This window comes from Buteo buteo, chromosome 4, assembly GCF_964188355.1.
Source record: "Buteo buteo chromosome 4, bButBut1.hap1.1, whole genome shotgun sequence".
Taxonomy (NCBI): domain Eukaryota; kingdom Metazoa; phylum Chordata; class Aves; order Accipitriformes; family Accipitridae; genus Buteo; species Buteo buteo.
In genome coordinates this window covers 55,112,435-55,130,877 of record NC_134174.1, presented here as the reverse complement: position 1 = coordinate 55,130,877, position 18,443 = coordinate 55,112,435, and the positions used below count along the sequence as shown (strand labels likewise).

The window sequence follows — 18,443 nt, the reverse complement described above, 5'->3', positions numbered from 1 at the left end:
CAGGCCCCGCCGCCGGAGGAATACATCACCCAGGCGGCGCCGCGCCGCCCTTCCGCGCATGCGCCGCCGAGGGCTGGGCTGTTGCTCCCTGACGGGTGGCTGCGGCGGGTCCTCGCCATGGAGTCCTACGACGTGATAGCGAACCAGCCCGTCGTGATAGACAACGTGAGTGCGGGCGGCCGCGCGTCCCGGGGGCTGGGAGGGCGGGAAGGGCCCGCGGGCCGCGATCCCTTTGTCATCGGGGACGGCCGCGCCCCGCCCGCCACCCCCCCTCTCCCCTCCCCCCGCCGGCCTAGCCGCCGCCTCGGCCCTCGTACAGCGCCGTACGCTGCGTCCTCGCGGGCCGCCGCCGGGGCGGGGCCGCCGCGGTTCGGCGCACCGCGATTGGCTGAGGTGCCTGCCGGTCACCCGCCGGAGGGCCGCTGCCCCTCGCTGGCGGGGACCGGCCCCCGCCGCCGCGGAGGTGCTCGCTGCCTGGGAGGGGCGAGGCGACGCCATTGGCTGGGGCGGCTGCCAGTCAGCGGGGGAGCCCGCCGTTACCTGCCGAAGCGGGGCGCGTCCCGCCCCGCTGTCGCGGAGAGCACCTGTGCTCATTGGCAGCTAGAGCTGTCCGTCAGGCGGGGCTGCACCCCTCTTTGTGCCTGGGGGACAATGGCGGCTGGTGGGCCCGGCCTTGGCCAGAGTCCCAGCATGCTCTGGGGGCAGGCCTTGGCCGGACCCCCAGCATGCTCCGGGGGTGTCCGCTCTTCTCTGTTGGACCATGCTAGTCATGATACCCTGCAGCCAACCTCCCCATCACAAGCTGCTCCCTGACAGGCCCAGCGAAAGGGGGCATGCCGGCACCCAAGGCGTGGATTCCCATGCTGAAGCCCACAGGAGGCAGAGCTCCTAAAGGAACTGCTCCCAGCGTGGGTTGCATCAGCTGTAATTTGACAGTGGGGTGTGGTGTCACAGATGGCTGCTCCTAGCTGATAATGTTTCTTGTTAGCTCAAAGCAGACCTTCAACCTGTGTGGGTAACGGCTCAGTTTGAGATGAATGAGAGTGATTGCATGCCTTGTTGAGATACTGCTGTGTCCAGTTCTGATTAGCCCCATCCATGCTGGCATCCCAAGAGAAAGGACCATCCAGGAAGGGGTGGGAGGGCATATTTTGGAGGGAGCCTCCTTCGGTGTGGTGAGTCACAAATTCATGCTCCTCCCTTCTGACCTCTACTGCCAGTGATTCAGATTTTGTTGTTTTGAAGGGTCAGTGTTGTACTGTCTTCTTTCTCCATAATCTTAATTTCTGCTGAATTTTTTTGCCATATGACATGTGGACTTGCTAGCTTAGCGCTTCTCAAAGTATTGCTTTTTTTCCCATAAGCTGAATGATTGTAGGTCTTCTCAGATCAAGCCAATTATTCTTCTGACCTCTTCTTTATTATTGATCCCAATTTCCTCCCTACAATTTGAGCTCTCTGATACAGTTTTGGTTTTGTGTCTTCCCCTGGAATCACAGCAGAGAGATTTAGGTTAGACATTGAAGGAGAATATCTAATGGAAATGGAGCTTGACCAGTAGAATTGACTATGTAGAGAAAAACATGTTATCCTCCTTACTGAAGACATTAAAGAATAAGTTAGGTTGATTGTTCTTAGAAACGGCTGGAGTAGCACTGACCCTGCTGTGGTGTCGAGTGATTAGCTAACCATTAAAGTTATTCCCAGGCACTCTGGTACTGTGAGGATAGGTTTGTTGTGCTATAGTCATATAATAGCAGCTTATATCTAATTTCAGCATGTCCTTTTGTTATTTAGTGCTATGATTGCCACCTCTGCTTCAGACCTGAAGAAGGGCTCATCTGCCAGCAACTGACTTTTGTTTCTTTTCTCATTTTATCAGCTGGTCTTATAAAAGCTAATTCTTCTTGCCTCTCTTATAAATGACTTCCCCCTCCCTCCCCTCCCTGTACAAGAAGTAGAATGAAGCAGTTGTTGTGACATCTGCCTTTAACGCTGGCAGGCTGTCAGCCAAGGAACCTTGTGGTGACACTGCATTTTTGGTACTCTTCTGAGTTCAGGCAGGACGGGAAGTGGAGCTGCACAGAGCAGGTACTGCTGTTCCTGCTGCTTCATTACTGCTTTTCCTCAGAGAGCTGCAGGCGCCTTTTCAAGGCTGAGTGTTATCCTGTCTCATGTATGCGTGTGTGTGGGAAGGTGAGGAGGGGGAAATGAGATACTGAGCTAGTGAACAAGCCAGACTACCCTCCCACCCCAGTCCCAGCCCTGGTCTGATATCTCAGTGTGTTCCAAAAGGACATTAAGGTATGTAGCTAAAAACTCAACAAGGAGGTGTTTTTCTCTTACCAAACAGCATGCTCAGCTGCATGTTTTCAGCAGGGAGAGTTTTGTAATATACAGTGAGAGGTTGGAGCTGTACCTCAGTACAACCTTTATACTCTTTGTTGTTTAGTAAGTAATTTTTAAGAGTTACGTTCCCATCTTGCACTCCAACAAGCCCTCTCTGAAATAAATGGTCTGGGAGCCCTGATGAACATATTGCACATGCAGATAGGCGGCATGGTTCAGCTGTGGCCTAAGCAAGCGCAAATTCCTTGACATCCATGGAATTGTCTCTGTTTACATAAAAGAGGATAAAATTTGGATTTGTAGCCTAAGTGGTGGCATTTAAACAGCTGAACTGTCAGTAAGGGCCATTGTGTCTTTGGTTTGTTCTGGAACTTATAAAATGTGTATCAAATAAAATAGTTTTACAATATGAAGTGTGCACTCCCCATAAAAAGTGCTACACAGCAGATTGACTCTTGGTGATTTCCATTTAAATTTGAGTCCTAAACGCATCAGGATGAATGAATCAATAACGGACTAGCTACAGAGCTAGCGGGAGAGGTGTGTTCAGTTACTTCAAGGTACTCATGAAAATTTTCCATGAGATTATTTTTCTTGGCCTTTACATTTGACATGTAGTTTTTCTTTCTTCTTTTATTCTTTTGCTCAGATTAAACAAAAAACAAACCAAACAAACGAAACAGGATGAAAGACCAGCCAGGATAGTTACTGGTGGAAGATTGTTAATTTTTAAATTTGTTTAAGTTCTAATAAATCAGAGTTTGTAGCAGAAGGGAGGATGCATGTTTTTTTGCTTATCTGAAACAAAGATGAAAAACAGGTCTTTACTTTAAACCTTCTGAATCAGCCAGGGTTATTTAAAAATTTAAACCTTTTCCTCTGATTATACAGGAATCTCAAACTGGTCGAAAATAAATAGATTGACTCGGTGCACACGTATCTTCAAAGAAGTAAAATGTTTTCAAGAAAAATTGAATAGGTCAGAAAGTGCTGTCAGGTCTTTGTAGTGTGGACATAGCAAACAGCTGTGCTTGGTTTAGTCCCAGGCACTTGGAAGCACAACTGTATTGAAGTCCCATCCTACTGGCGCATTCAAAACAGTCATTCGTCTTTGACTCCAGCTAGGAGTTATGAACTACCAACACATTCAGTTAACTTTGAACTTCAATATGTAAATCTTAAAATGCATAAATTGCTGGGAATGTCACCAGGACACACTGGGTAATTTTTGGCCTGGCATAAGGAAGTTTCGATCTCTGTATTAAAATAGGAGCATCATTGTTCTCCTGAAGCCACTTCCCAGCAGTGGACTGTGCTGGCAGCAAGATCAGTCATTATCTTGAATAATATATTCAATAAGCACAATATTCTGTTTTGGTTATGTTACCGTGTTTGATTCAACTTTTTTGCTACAAGGCTTGACAAAGGATGGTGTTATTTCCCAGGTATAGAGTTGTTTATAAGGTATGATAAGGAAAATCAGAATAGTGGTTTTATTTTATTTGTTGCTTCACTTTGAAGTGAATAGCCAGAAGAGAGTCTATCTAAAGGGAAGTCTTTTTAACACTTCACAGGCCACTTTGTCACACTGGTACATGTTAGGGCAGACTTGGGATGCAACTGGAGCCAAGTCCCTCTTGTCCAGAGGGAGTAGTCCTGCCCAGGTGCCAGCTTGGGTGTGCTCCTTGAGCCAGCCTGGCTGCAGACATTTGTCAGGAGGCAAGGATTCGAGTGATCTATCTTTTATATCTTTTGTATCTTTTATAACTAGTTAGGTCTGGTTTGCAGAGTGTTCCTGATACTCCTCCCTTACAGATGCATCCTGGCAAATCTGACTGTAGGTTTTAAGGCAGGAGTGCCCCCGCGCTGGTGGCAGAGCACACATGCTCTGTGCAAAGCCTGGCACCTTGGCTGAAACTGCTGATGAAAGTAGTTTGGGAATAAGGCGCTGGACTGACTGTGAACTGGCGAGGCTGGGGCCACCCTGCATTCCTTTCTGCTGAGCCCGCTCTGGCTGGTAACCTCTGGCACTGGGAACTGGGCAGGCAGCTGGGACGGCAGCATCAGAAACCGCTGCAGCCAGAGCTTGTCTGGCAGAGCCCTGAGCAACTCATTTGGCCTCAGTCTCCAAGTGAAAGCAGTGATGCTGACCGATGCAGAAGTGGTAGAAAGGGGAAAGCAGTGGAGGAGCTGCGTTGCTACTCGTTTTAAAATGCTCTGGGGCAGCCACAATGTCTTTTTGACCTCAAAAACAGAGCAGTCCCGCTGCAGAGCCCTTGAGAGTGAACAGGCACTTCACAGGTTTCAGTGCAAACTCACGTGCTTTGCTCCAAGTACAGGGTAAAGCCAAACTGCTCCTCTTTCTGCAGAAAAGCTTGCTCCCATGGTAGTCTGGGATTACCAGTGAAACGGCTTATCCGAGGAGAGCCTATGAAAGTCCGCTCCTTAGCAAAACTTGGGTGTTCCTGCAAACTGCTCATTGTTTCAAGATGTCATTCCCTTGTGCAAGGAGAGGAAATGGAGGAGCGGAAGAAGTCAGCACAGATCCAAGTTGATGATGGGGTTCCCAGGATTCTTCCAGATGATACCGACGGGGACGGGAGCTGTGGGGCCAGATGCCCGGCACTGACTCCCTGCCAGGGCCTCCCTGCGGCTGGTTTTACCTGCTCTGGGTTTGCTGCTTGTGCTGTTTTGAATGTTGCAGAAGGCTTTTTGGATTTCTGCCTTTCTGACTGCCATACCTAATCTTTTCTTCCTTGTCCCTTCTAAACAAGCCCTATCCTGTCAGCTGCTCTTCCTGCCTCCAGCCCTTCCCCTTGCAGTGTGACTGGCACCTTTGTTCTTTCCAGACCCCAGTCTGGGTTCATTTCCAGTGTCTTTTCTGACCACGTTTCTGCAATCTGCCTCCTTAGCATTGGCTAGTTTATCCACCACGTGATCTTTTCCCTAGTCTCTGCTCCAGCCTGTTTCACACAGTCCTTTCCTACTTCCTTTTCTGACTTTATCCACCCTCCCTCCATCCTTTCCAAATCTTCCGAGAGGCCTACAGCCTTCATCCTCCCCCTTTTAGCAGTGGGCTCTGTAGCTGGCAGGGTTCGGTTGCTCTTGCTTGGCTTTCTGGAGTGCTGTCCTTCACCCAGAGAGTATTTAAGATCAACAGAAAACTGCAGAGCTTGGATTTAGCCTCCTGCGCCCCTAGCAATAGCACTGGGTAGAAAAATTCTTCTCTGTACAGAGCAGCATTTGGGTGTGTACATGGAGCAGTACCGGGACGCTCCTGGGTGTTTGTGCCTGTGATGTGTCGCTGCTAGGCAGGTGCCAGTTACTCCCCTCTAGTGGCCAAGCTGGCCTGCTGACACCTTCCCATCTCCAATCCCGCCTGGCAAATCAATCTCTGGGGAGCTTTATTCCTAGTAAAAAGAGGAGGATCTGGCAGTGCTGATGTACTTTGCTACTCCTTTACAACTTGTGAAGATGCCTGAATTTTTGATAAGCTCATGTTTTCATCTTTGCTCCCACAGGGCTCAGGTGTGATTAAAGCAGGTTTTGCAGGCGATCAAATACCGAAATACTGCTTTCCAAACTAGTAAGTATTCTGCTGGTCTTGGTAAGTTCTTAGTACCGTGTAACAATTCTTTGATACATAGAGGGGAAGAATGGTCCAATTTTGTAACTGGAGAAATTAGTTATTCTTCTGCCTGCTGCACAGAAGTATCAGGGAGGGGAGATGTCTGCTATTAAGTACTTTGAGATTTTTGGGAGGGGGGGTGACGCACCATAAAAGGTGATGTATCACTTTGTCAGGCTCAACACCCAACCAAAGCTGTAGTATCCTTTAGTCTTGAGACATGAGGAAAAGGACAAGGAAAAAGACAAAGATGGGACGAGAAGTGTGAAGACCTCTGTATTTCTTTGATGTGTGGTCTGATGTCTTGATTCCTGCCAAACTTCCTTGGAAGTTTTCTGAGAGTTTTACTGGAAGGAGGTCTGCTGGATCAGGAACTCTGAATATGGCTTTTATTTTCAATGGGGTGGGTTTTTAATGAGTATATTTGTGTTCTGAGCAATGTGTTCTGTATGGTGAGGTGGGTTATGGGACTATAAACGTCTAATTTGAGAAGCTACCTGAGGTCAGGCAACACCATGTGGATCTATCAGCTCAGACCATTGCTTAGTCTAGCCATGTTCACCCCAGGCACTGTTGGAACAAGTAAGTCTGAATCATCTGAGAAAGCATGGCCAGACTCAGCTGGCTTATATCCTGCCACTTCAGAACTGTCTACAATCTGTTCCCTTCACCTCTGATTCTGAGATTAGCTCAGAGCAAACCTGGGTCTGTCTGCACCTGGTAGTGCCCCCAGACCCGTCCATTGCTTTAGAAAGTACTAGTTAGGACAGAGAGGAACACAAAGTAGTTAATCCTTGGGTGCATCTGAGCTCTCTCTCTAGAAGCACTTATACTCTTGCCTCTGTTCTAGTGTGGGCAGACCAAAGCACATTCGTGTTATGGCTGGTGCTTTAGAAGGGGACATTTTCATTGGTCCAAAGGCAGAGGTAAGAAAACCTGTATACTGCACTTCTCCATATTTCTCAGTATCCTGCTGTAAGGAGGGGCTGTAGCAGTTATGCTTAAGAGGGCTGTGGTTCCTTGGCATCAGCATATAGATCTGAAGAGCAGAATAGGTTATCACTTTTAAGTGTGTCCAAGGTGGAGTGGGAAGCTCCATTAAATTCTTGTGCCAACCGTCTGACCACAGACCTTTTTTCCAAGTCCTTCTATATCTCTCCTTTTTTTCTAGGCTACTTCTAGGTCTGTATGGTTAAATCCCCATCGTTTTGACTGGGAACTTCAGAAATGGACCCTACTTGCCTTTTTTCTTGCTGATGTGGGCAAGAAGCTTGCTTTCCACAGTCCCGCTTTTGTCAGCATGTAGTTGTATGGTCTCACATTTCTTGTGAGCCCTCCAAACTACATTCCCCAATGCCACCCTGTTATGTTTTGTATCATGACTGAGCTGGTAGAACAAAGATACCATTTGATAGGTGTCTGTATGTTGGCTTGAAAAGTGTTAGGATGGAATGTGCTCTGCAACTGCCAGCCTTTCCTGCTTGGAATAAAAAGGCCTTGTTTAATCTTGTGAATACTTCTCTGGCAGAGATGTTTGTGATTAGTGTTCAGTTTTTGCCCTACATGCTAGAGATAAGTTGTCTTTTAGTGACATCAAAAAAGTGAGTCTGACGTTAAATCATAGTCATCGTGCTCAGAAATGTGATTGTTTGAGTCTGACAGGTATGCTTTATTGTCCTTTCTGTTTGCTCAGGAGCACAGAGGTCTCCTCTCGATCCGATACCCAATGGAGCATGGCATAGTGAAGGACTGGAATGACATGGAGCGCATTTGGCAGTATGTGTATTCAAAAGACCAGCTTCAGACATTCTCAGAGGAGGTGAGATACCTCATTACATAATGGCACAGGCATCATTCAGTACGTATGTAACACCAGGAGCTTTGGAACTCCAGGAAAGATTTGGGACTTTTCCTTTGCTCTTCTTTCTAAACGTGTCTGTTGTTAAATTAGGTTCTTTTACCTCTTGGGAGATATTACACAAGAAGTGTGCAAGCAGAATTCCTCCCCAGATCTAATGTTCTGGCCTGACTGAAAATCTGACTTTCAGCATTTGTTATTCACACTCTCTCTAATGATCCTGCTCTAGGCCAAGTGCTTCTAACTTTTCCTGTTCTGCCTGCACATCAGGCATATCCACTCAGCAGTGACGTGATTTGAAGTAAGGAAGGAGAAAACCACAATCCTGTGGTCTGGAATGAGCTGACCAAAAAATTATGAAATGACGGAGAGCAATAGGTTGTATAAATGGAGTAGGAATATTTCTGCCTGCGCGTGCTAAGACCGTATGCCTTCACCCTTTCTTAGAGTCTGTGTATTTTGGCTGATCTGACTGACCTTTGGCACTGAGAGTCATCTTGTTCATCCTTCACGGGGCAGGGTTGCTCACAGAGTAGATTTCCTAACACTTCATAACTACACCAGAACCCTGCTGGTCTTCCAACTTAATAGAGGGTATTCACAGTCTAATACAGCTTAGTAGCTGAAATTATTTCCTTCTACATGTCCCTTTGCACTAGTGGTTCCTAAAGTGAATAAATAAGCAGAAATTTTCAGGAACACACGTCTAGCTGCCTCCTGGTTATTGCAGCACAGCTCCTTCTTTTCTTTACCAGCATCCTGTGCTGCTGACAGAAGCACCCCTAAACCCACGCAAGAACAGAGAGCGTGCTGCTGAGGTGTTTTTTGAGACCTTCAATGTGCCAGCACTATTCATCTCCATGCAAGCTGTGCTTAGCCTGTAAGTGTCTTTCGTCTTTGATTTGTGCTTGTGAAATGTTGCCATGAAATCCATTTTTTCACAAACCAAAACAAAACCTGTGGAAGACCACACTGCTGTCTGACTTACCCCTTTTCAAGCAAGAACTGAAACTCAATTTTAATTTCTGTAATAAAGAATTTACAGGAATTTGCTGAACTATGATGAGAACTAGGTTTTGGGGTTTTTTTTTAGCCCCTGTTCATGGGAAATCTCTGCTCCCTGAGTTGAGCCTGGATGTGCTGCATGCTTGGGGTCACTTTGAATTTCTTGTTCTGACTTGATTGTTTGCCCCTTCGCTAGCTATGCAACTGGGAGGACTACAGGAGTGGTGCTGGACTCCGGGGATGGTGTTACCCATGCAGTTCCCATCTATGAAGGCTTTGCCATGCCCCACTCCATCATGCGGATTGACATTGCTGGCCGTGATGTCTCACGCTACCTGCGTCTCTATCTCCGGAAGGAAGGCTATGACTTCCACACAACCTCTGAATTTGAGATTGTCAAGACCATCAAGGAGGTGATGCACTGTCTGTTTCTGTGTTTATCCAAGAAGGGATTCCTGCCCAGGGGAAGTTGTGACTCATGGAATCCAGTGGAAAGTGCTAGCCTACCTAGCTCCACAGCTCATTCCTTTATCTATCCAAGAGAGACTAGGGCCGCTAAGACGATGAAGGACTGGAGCACGTCTCATGAGGAAAGGCTGAGAGAGCTGGGACTGTTGAGCCATGCGAAGAGTAGGTTGGGGAGGTTCTCATCAATGTATATAAATGTCTGAAGGGAGGATGCAAAGAAAACAGAGCCAGGCTCATTTCAGTGATGTCCAGTGACAGGACAAGATACACAAACTGAAGCACAGGAGGTTCTGTCTGAACATAAACTTTATTACTGTGAGGGTGATGAAGCACTGGCACAGGTTGTCCAGAGAGTTGTGGAGTCTCCATCCTAGGTGATATGCAAAAGGCATCTGGACATGGTCCTGGGCAACCTGTTCTAGGTGACCCTGCTTGAATGGGGGACAGGACAAGATGACCTCCAGAGGTCACTTGCAAACTCAGCCATCTGGTATTCTGGGAGGCTTACAGTCAAGGTCACATCTAATCCCTATTGAGGAGCTGTTAACATGGAGATGAAGACAGGCTGGTAATTCAGAATCTGATTTGCATTTATCTGTGCTGCAGTTTCTCGGGATCTGATGATCTCTTTCACTAGTGTTTGTTTACCCTTCAGGGCAACGGTCTGTAAAATCCATGGCAGGTAGGGATCACAAGTGGGATATTGCAAGTTGCTTCCATCCCTCCATGAAAGAATTCACTCACAGCATTCACATTTACAAAAGCTTCCCCTCTTTTATAGCGTCTGCAGTGTTCAGTGACCTTACAGCTACACAGCAGTTTGGAAAGCAGTGAATAACATCCCTAGTAAAGCAGTTACCTTGGCTTCTGTTGTGTGCCAAGAGAGGAGGACAGAGGTGGGATGGTGAATAGTAGCTCAGAGCTGGTGACTGCTCACAGCAGCTTTGCAGCATCGCTGTGCTCACATAGACAGGTTGCTCTCTGATTTCAGCCACACTGTGTGACTCGGGGCTGCCTGTGCATCTATGCCTTCAGTACATGGGGTCAGTCCTCAGATCAGCACTGGCTGTGATTGCCGTGTGCTGATGCCTGGCAGTTGCTGCCATGCTGCAGGACCCCATCACAAGCTATGATTGCCACAAATAACTCTGGGCTGAGCCAGCAGCCTGTGCCAGGGCTTGAGAGTGTTAAGGAGCTGTTCCTGAGCCTGTGACCTACCGGCAAAGGACCATAATGGAAATAGTTTGCTTGTTCTGCATGACTATAGCTCAGTGTGGTTGTGCTGAGGGAGCAGTGCTTGTGCTTCATGTCAGGGTACAGCTGAATGGCTTCCGCCTGTCGCCCAGAGCAGGAGACTTCATAGGGTTGTAGGTTTTAACCCGGTAGCTGCTCTTTGTTTTACAAGTGCTGATTGCTGAATGAGAGAAAAAGCTGACGTGCAGATACTGCAGCATCTGTAGACCAGAAGATCTAGTGATCAGAGGCTTGATGGAGAACTCTTTTCTTCAGAAACAGCCTGTTTTGTACCAAACATCAGTTGCAGTGCAATTGCAATGGCCTTATGGGACAAAGCAAAGGGCTTGTACTCTTCATAAATGGCCAAGGCTCCCTTTGCATCTTGGGTGATGAAACTATTAAAAACTGTTGTGCTGACTGTTAAACACAATGTCTTGCACCAGTGCAGCATCTCCTCTGGACTATACACTTAGGAAAACAAAGAGCAGGGGAAAGTGAGCCAAGTCCTGCTTTGCATACTGACTACCCTCACCAGTGAGTCTGCTGAAGAAGCGAGGAAACAACCTGATGTTCGCTCTACAACTTACACTTTTTGCTTTACTTTAAGACTAATTTTAGCTGGGGAAAGTTTTGCAGATTTCTAGGATATATGTACCTGGAACTTGCAGTGAGATTTCTGTTGATGTTGGTGCCATTTGTGACTTGATTTGCGAATCTGAGGGCCTGAGTGTGGCTTCTTATGTTTGCAGCTTTCTTGCGTTTGGAGAAGTTTGGATATGCAGCCCGAATGCACCATGGCAAGCACAAAGCTGAGATCCTGTACATGGGAGTTTCTCAGTCTCAAAAGCTGCTTGTGATCTGTTGGAGTCTGACTGGTTTTGGGTTTTTTTTAATGGCAAAAATTTAGGAAAGAAATTTGGAGATGTTGAAAAGTCTAGAGAAGAAATTACCTCAGAAGGGGAACCCTTAATGCCTACTTTAGTGCAGGCATTGTTCTCTGTTTCTTGGTTTACTGTGAGGGCAAACACCCTCAGGTTCCCCAGAGAGGTTTGTAGATTCTCCATCTGTGGAGGTACTCCAAACACAACTGGACATGGTGTTGAGCAGCCTGCTTTAACTGACCCTGCCTGAGCAGGGGGATTGGACTAGATGATCTCAGGAGGCCCCTTCCAACCTAAACATTTCTGTGATTCTGTTTAGACTTTTTTTTTTTAATCTCCAAATGATGACAACTTGAAATAGCAAAAACATGGGGTGCTGGAGCGGTTTGAAAAGTCAGAGTATTTTGTTTCCTGTAACTTAAAATCTAGGTGAGCAATGGGAAGTCAGCAGCTTGGATCATGTTAAGGAATTTTTGCTGTTAGCTATTAGTTATCATTTACCCTGTTGAAATGTAATAGTGGGCTTTCTTCATGCTCCTAATCTGTTGCAAAGTTACCTGAGCCCACCTTTATACAAGGTTAATGTCACTAAAGGTGTTTCAGGTGTGTGTTTTACTTTGCCCTACAGTAGGTTGGAAGTGCTTACAGGATAGTTACCCCATCTGTGCTAGAGAGAGGTAACTTCTAAGCAGCGAGAGAGAGCTGGAAGAGAGAGGTGAGCAGCAGTTAGAGGGGGTGTGAGCATCCTTGATATCTCTAATTGTCACATGGAGTTGTAGCATGAATAGGTATTTTACCTGATGTGAACCCAAAAGGTCTTTCCCCAGCACAAAATATTGTTGAAATTGGTCTCCCCAAAGGGATACATGGATTTTTTGCTAGTGAGAAAAGTATTTTATCAGAGGCATTTGGGTTTACCCTTCTCATCTCCCTCTCCCTGATTCTGTTTCCTCTCCAGCGTGCCTGCTACCTGTCAATAAGCGCCCAGAAGGATGAGACTCTGGAGACCGAGAAGGCTCAGTACTACCTGCCAGATGGAAGCACTATTGAGGTTTGTAAGGACCACCCTCAGAGGATTCCTAATGTGAAGCACAGGGTTTCCAGAATAGCCTTCTGCCTAGTGATGGGAAATTTAATGCGGTGTTAGGTGGGAGGAGATAATTTTAAAAGACCATAAGTCATCCCAGGCTGTTGACTGGGCACTAGAATTTTTAGGGGAAGAAAACATTATTAGAAACTTCACAACTTCTACTGGAAGTCCTGTGTAAGGATACAGCATGACCATGGGGACTCTGAGCTGTTTGAGTGCAGGCTCTGATCTGGCAAATCGTTATGTAGATCAGGAACAGAGTGTGGGTAGTTACCAGTTCACTGTAAATTCAGCAGTGGTTTTGTGTGTGGCTTTTGTCCTGCCTAGAGGTGCAGAAACAATTGCTTTGAAGAGTGAGTTAGGAATACTCCTCAGAAGACTGAGCCCATTACAGAGTGGATGAAGAAGAGGAAATACAGGTCTTAACTGCAGTACCGGGGCTGGATCTGCTCCCTTTTCTGCCAGTGACCTGCTGTATGGGGCTGAGCAAGTTTCTTAATCTCTTTCATCTACAAAATGGAAATAGCACCTTTTCTGGGAGCAGTAGACCAAACTTCACTTGGGAGCTAGTGATGCAGCATCAATGTCCAGGAAACTTCCTGACTGTTGTGGTTTAACCCCAGCCAGTAACTAAGCACCATGCAGCTGCTCACTCACTTCCCCCCTACCCGGTGCGATGGGGGAGAGAATTGGGGAAAAAACAAGTAAAACTCATGTGTTGAGATAAGAACAGTTTAACGGAACAGAAAGGAAGAAAATAATAATTACAACAAAAAGGATTGGAATATACAAAACAAATGATACACAATGCAATTGCTCACCACTCACCCACTGATGCCCAGTTAGTTCCCAAGCAGTGATCCCCCCTGGGCCAACTCCCCCCAGTTTATATACTGGGCATGATGACACATGGTATGGAATATCCCTTTGGCCAGTTTGCGTCAGCTGTCCTGGCTGTGTCCCTTCCCCACTTCTTGTGCCCCTCCAGCCTTCTTGCTGGCTGGGCATGAGAAGCTGAAAAATCCTTGACTTGGTCTAAATACTACTTAGCAACAACTGAAAACATCAGTTTGTTATCAGCATTATTCTCATACTAAATCCAAAACATAACACTATACCATCTACTAGAAAGGAAATTAACTCTATTCCAGCTAAAACCAGGACACTGACTCTGAAGGTTCACCTAAGAAAGGTAGGCCCAAACTGTAGACAGTGAACAGAGCCACACTGCTCTCTCTTGCCCTCTGTGCTAACTTCTCCCCTTGCAGATTGGCTCTGCCCGTTTTCGAGCCCCGGAGCTCCTGTTCCGGCCAGACCTGATAGGGGAGGAATGTGAAGGACTCCATGAAGTGCTTGTTTTTGCCATTCAAAAATCAGACATGGACCTGAGGCGAACGCTGTTCTCCAACATCGTGCTGTCTGGAGGCTCCACGCTTTTCAAAGGTTCCTGCCTCTCCTCTTTCAGTGGGCTGTGACATATCTGATCTCTGGCTTCCTTCTCATGAGAAACTGGGAAGATAACCTAGGTCACCCAACTTGTCCTGTGAGATGAGGGCTGTGGGAACTCTGCTCTCTCAGGGGGGTTACTGTCTTAATTTTCTGAGTCCTAGTCATACCCTTCTGGGTATGCAAGATACCTCTGCCCTTGTATATAATTTCCTGGATTTGGGGGGCTTTTATCTTTTTCCTCTTATCACTCTGCTTGTGTCAGGACTGAATAGCTGTGTCACTTTTGCTGCTCTAGTTCAGGGTAGTTGAGACTGGATACCTAAAAGGCTCCTGCATCTCCTGAGGTTCCTTAGGTCTTTGGTATCCCAGAGAGTCCAACAGTCCTGATACTGCGTGAAATGTCAGCTACGCGTGTGCAGAAAACTTTCTACCCATCCCCTCAGGGCTCAGCTGGTCCCCATCAACTTAAAGATATCCTTTGCCAGATCCTGTCAGCCTGTTATCCACAGGTGGAGATCTCTGGATAGGTCCTGGTCTTCCCATTCAAACCCTGCTCCCCTGCACAAATGGGCTGGACACAGGAGGAATGCCCAGGAAAGGAGGAGGGAACTGGCCCACCTGTGGTCCTAGCTAAAAAATCTCACTTGCTCATCTGAAGTTACTGCTGAGGGATAGAGCCCATTGTGCTGGTGTTTGAAGTCTGCCTGAGGGAGACAGAATCCTGTTACCTCACTGGCTGTGTTCTGTGCCTCTCCAAATTGGTCTCTCTGTGAGATCTGGAGTGGGATATTTGAATAGGACTGCATAGGACATGTCCACATTGTTAGCAGATGGAACTTGGGATTTTGCTGAGGGGCTCACACTACATGGGTTTTTTTGTATTTTGTAGGCTTTGGTGACAGGCTGTTGAGTGAGGTGAAGAAACTAGCTCCGAAGGACGTGAAAATAAGGGTAGGAGCAGTCTCTCTTGTATTTATCACATACTACGTGTGTTGTTCTGTGGCCTTTAAAGAATGACACTGAGAGTGCAGCTGCCATTTGCTTCAAACCAGAAACTACTTTCCTGAGACAGCCCAACAGTATTTTCTGTTGTGATGAAAACCTGTTTGGTTTCATCACTGAGAAGGTGGCTCCTCTGACAACATGAACCCTGTCCAGGATGCTAGACCACAGTGGCTGTTTTGTGGGGGACTGCTGGGTGTCTTTCTGGTGGGAGAGATCATACCCATGTTTGTCAGCTGTTAGCCGTAGTGAAATGGGGGCAGTGTGCCAGGAGGAGCAGACTGGAGCTTGGGAAGGTATTGACTGATTCTCTCTTTCTCCCAGATATCAGCTCCTCAGGAAAGATTGTATTCCACGTGGATTGGGTATGTACTGCACAGCGACACATCTTGCTGTGGGATGAGGGCTGGTGAGGCGCAGCCTGTCAGCACTCCCACTGTTGTCCTTTCTGGTGCTGCGTGTCAGGGTTTCATGCAATGCTTGGTGTGTTACTGGAGCAGCGATTGGCAGGTCGTTTGGGAGGGGGTGGCTGGTGCCAGGGTCTGTAGTGCCAGCATGTTTGAGGCTAACAGGAGAGGAAGTGACTGTTCAGAGAGCATTTCTGTTGTAGATAACTGGTAGCCACAGCACCTTTCTAACATGAGGAAGTGTCACGCAGTAGAAACAGCTCATGTCTGCAGAGATACGATGAGAGTGCCCCTAACATTTTCCTTTAACCCATAACATGCCTGTCTCTCCCCAGTGGCTCTATTCTGGCCTCACTGGACACCTTTAAGAAAATGTGGGTTTCGAAAAAGGAGTATGAAGAAGACGGAGCTCGTGCCATCCAGCGAAAAACCTTCTAGCCCTGGGACCTGTCCTCGGTCTCTTCCGAAGACTCACTTCAGTTCTAAACTCGCTTTTCTGAGTCCGAGTGTCTGAGAGCTGCCTGTGTGTGTGTGTGTGCGCCAGCATGCCCCGATGTCACTGAGCAAAGACAACAGCAGCAGGAGGGTTGTTTTAGTACTACTAACTTCTTTTTTTTTTTTTTATTTTTTTGTTGGGTTTTTTTTAAATGGAAAGGAGAAAATACCAATTAGAAATTCTCCAGAATGGCCCATTCCTTTTTCATTTCAGTCCCTTAATTTCTGTATCACAATCACATTTTTCACTGTAAAACAAGCAAGCAAAAACAAAGGGAACAGCTTATAGAAACTGCCTAGCAAGCCAGAAGGGAGCCAACCACTGCAGACTGCTCACGCAGGCTTTAGTCGGCCTGACTGCAACGCCTGGATTGTTTGGAAACACTTAGCTGAGGCCCCATAGCTACTTTTTTCTTCAGCAGTGTCTTCACCACCAGTAGGTTTTTGAAGTTGTTTTTAATACAGTTTTTGTTAAGAGAAAGCACATTCTCAACGGTTAAGCCCATTTACCCCTACTGTTTTTGGTGTGTGAGTGTGTGTATGCCTGTGTAACTTAGCCTGATGTGTGGGTCTGCACCACAGCTGGAGAAGTTGGTGATAGGACTTAGTTTGTATTGCATGGAGTAGAACAAAGCAAATCTAATCAGCTCTCATTGTACTAGGCGGTAATTCTCTCGTACCTTGTTTTAAGTACCTATTCTCCTCTGGAAGCAAGTGCCCCAGAATGGGGGTGAAGGCACTTGTGTGTTCCCCTCAACCTGCCAAGATTTACAGTGCTGAGTTCTCATGTTCTTTCTCTGTAAGAGCTGAGGCTGTTTCCCCCTTTCCTGCCATGTCGGGGCAAAGGGAGCATGTATTTGCAGCCAGGCATAATAACTCCTGTGTACTTTATCCATTCTGGGTCAAAATAATAATTGGAAAGGTGCATTGTAATGTAAGAATTGTTTTATTTATTGAAATGTCTGAGGATATCTCAAATACTGACCACAGCACCTGGGAATTACGCTTTGGGTCTTCTTTGAACACCTGTTACCCAGCTGTCCATTGTTTGATGTTAACACTGTTTACAGCACACATGCTTAGCAGAATAGCCAGCCAGCCCTGCGACACCACCCAGTAACTGCTCTTGAGGGAGTCTTGCTGTTCTCTATCAATGCACTACATGAGAGGACAATAAACTGTACCAGGATGTTGGCGTGAGCAGCAGGTCTGTGAGCAGGAAGCTGTCGCGAGGGCTGTGCTCTGCTGTACTGCGTATGCCTTTCTGCTTGCCCAGTGGCTGCTTTGCTTCTACTGCTTTTACAGCCGTGGGCAGGCCTACAGCTCCACTTGTGTTGGGGAGTGCCACCGTTTCCTCTGTAGGTTTTTGTTATGCATTGTTTGGTGCTCTTTTTTTCTCCCCATTGTTGAGTTTCTGCAGTACCTGGCAGTAACAGTGGAGCTGGAGTTGCTCGGTGGCAGTTCCTCCCCATTCCCCTCCTATCTGTTCATTGCCACGCATCACCTTAGGGTCACTCTCAAGCACAGAGGTGGGGTGAGAGCTGGAGGGCTGCTGCAGAGGCGTGGTGAAAGCTGGTGCATTGCCCCAGCTGAGATGAATGTAAACAGCAGCGTGTTGCCCCTGTGGGAACCACGTTCTGCAGGCTCGCTGCTGGGGGCTCTGAGGGGCTATAGGCAGGCATGGTAGTCTCTTCCCAGCTGAGGCCAGGCTGCATGTTCACCTACCCCCATCAGAGCAGACTTTTTTTTTTTAAGCAAGAGCCTATCAGGTAGAAAAGAGCCATCAATGCTCAGCCACCTTCTGCTGGAAAATCGGTTGCATTCTTGCTGGTTTACTGCAGCGTGCAGCGGGGAAGCAGCAAACCCCTCTTGGTTCAGCTACCACATGCCCCCCAGGCAGTGCCAGTGATCTCTTCCTCCCCCTCCCAGCCCATCTGCTGCCTTTGCAGAAGCAGCAGTGCTCCATTTTGTAACCTGCAGTGACCAGACAGAAAGGTGCCATCTAGCATTCGTTTGATCTGCCTGACTGTTCCCTCGCACACTGTCCAAACCATGTTGCCTGGTAGTGCTCAGCATACTTAAATAAAGTCATTCATATACAACCCTCAAGCCTCCCAGCCTCATCTTCCCCCATTTGCATTTTTAAGGAGGTAACTTGTGTTCTTCTCTTGCCTGTGCAGAATTGTTGCTGGCCAACCTGCAAGGAGACACCATCCCTGGTCCAGGATTGTGTCCCTGGCCTGGCTTCTGAGGTGAGGGAGGAGAATCCTGTGCACTGGTCTGCACTGCTGGTGTCCAAAGCCCCTCCTCTCCTCAGCAACCATTGCATACTGTTTCTCACTGCAGACAGGTCAAGGGCAGCTGAGGTGTGGAGAAGCTGCAAGCGAGGGCTGGTGCGGGCAGCCCTGGCTGAGTGAGGGTGAGGGGGGCGATGCCGTTGTCATTGTGAGAAGAGCTGGTGCCAGCCCAGCTGCTTGCTGAGAACAAACATAGCAAGCTTTGCTCCCAGGGCAGGCCTGGGGACATGGGAAGGGGGTGCCGTGCCCAGGCCTGCAACTGCCCCCAGCTTGTCCCC

At 47.5% G+C, this 18,443-nt stretch overlaps 1 protein-coding gene across 2 annotated transcripts; it reads left to right on the top strand.

Annotated features, from left to right (window-relative positions):
- The first annotated feature begins 41 nt into the window (after positions 1-41).
- On the top strand, positions 42-17,972 carry ACTR1A (actin related protein 1A). 2 transcript variants are annotated; one of them, XM_075026271.1, is made up of 11 exons: positions 42-165; positions 5,871-5,935; positions 6,828-6,903; positions 7,671-7,796; positions 8,591-8,715; positions 9,037-9,253; positions 12,384-12,476; positions 13,784-13,958; positions 14,854-14,915; positions 15,291-15,331; positions 15,709-17,972. In XM_075026271.1, the coding sequence occupies exons 1-11, from the start codon at positions 118-120 to the stop codon at positions 15,809-15,811; spliced, it is 1,131 nt and encodes a 376-aa protein (XP_074882372.1). In that variant the 5' UTR covers positions 42-117; the 3' UTR covers positions 15,812-17,972. The 2 variants fall into 2 exon arrangements, with proteins under 2 accessions (XP_074882372.1, XP_074882373.1); XM_075026272.1 differs by lacking the exon at positions 6,828-6,903 and having other exon boundaries at positions 69-165.
- Positions 17,973-18,443: the final 471 nt, after the last annotated feature.

Excerpts from the sequence above, each read along its gene's own strand:
- ACTR1A (XM_075026271.1), top strand. The coding sequence starts at position 118 with ATGGAGTCCTACGACGTGATAGCGAACCAGCCCGTCGTGATAGACAAC. Across the intron at positions 14,916-15,290 it reads CGAAGGACGTGAAAATAAGG|ATATCAGCTCCTCAGGAAAG; the intron begins GTAGGAGCAGTC and ends TCTTTCTCCCAG. Across the intron at positions 15,332-15,708 it reads TTGTATTCCACGTGGATTGG|TGGCTCTATTCTGGCCTCAC; the intron begins GTATGTACTGCA and ends GTCTCTCCCCAG.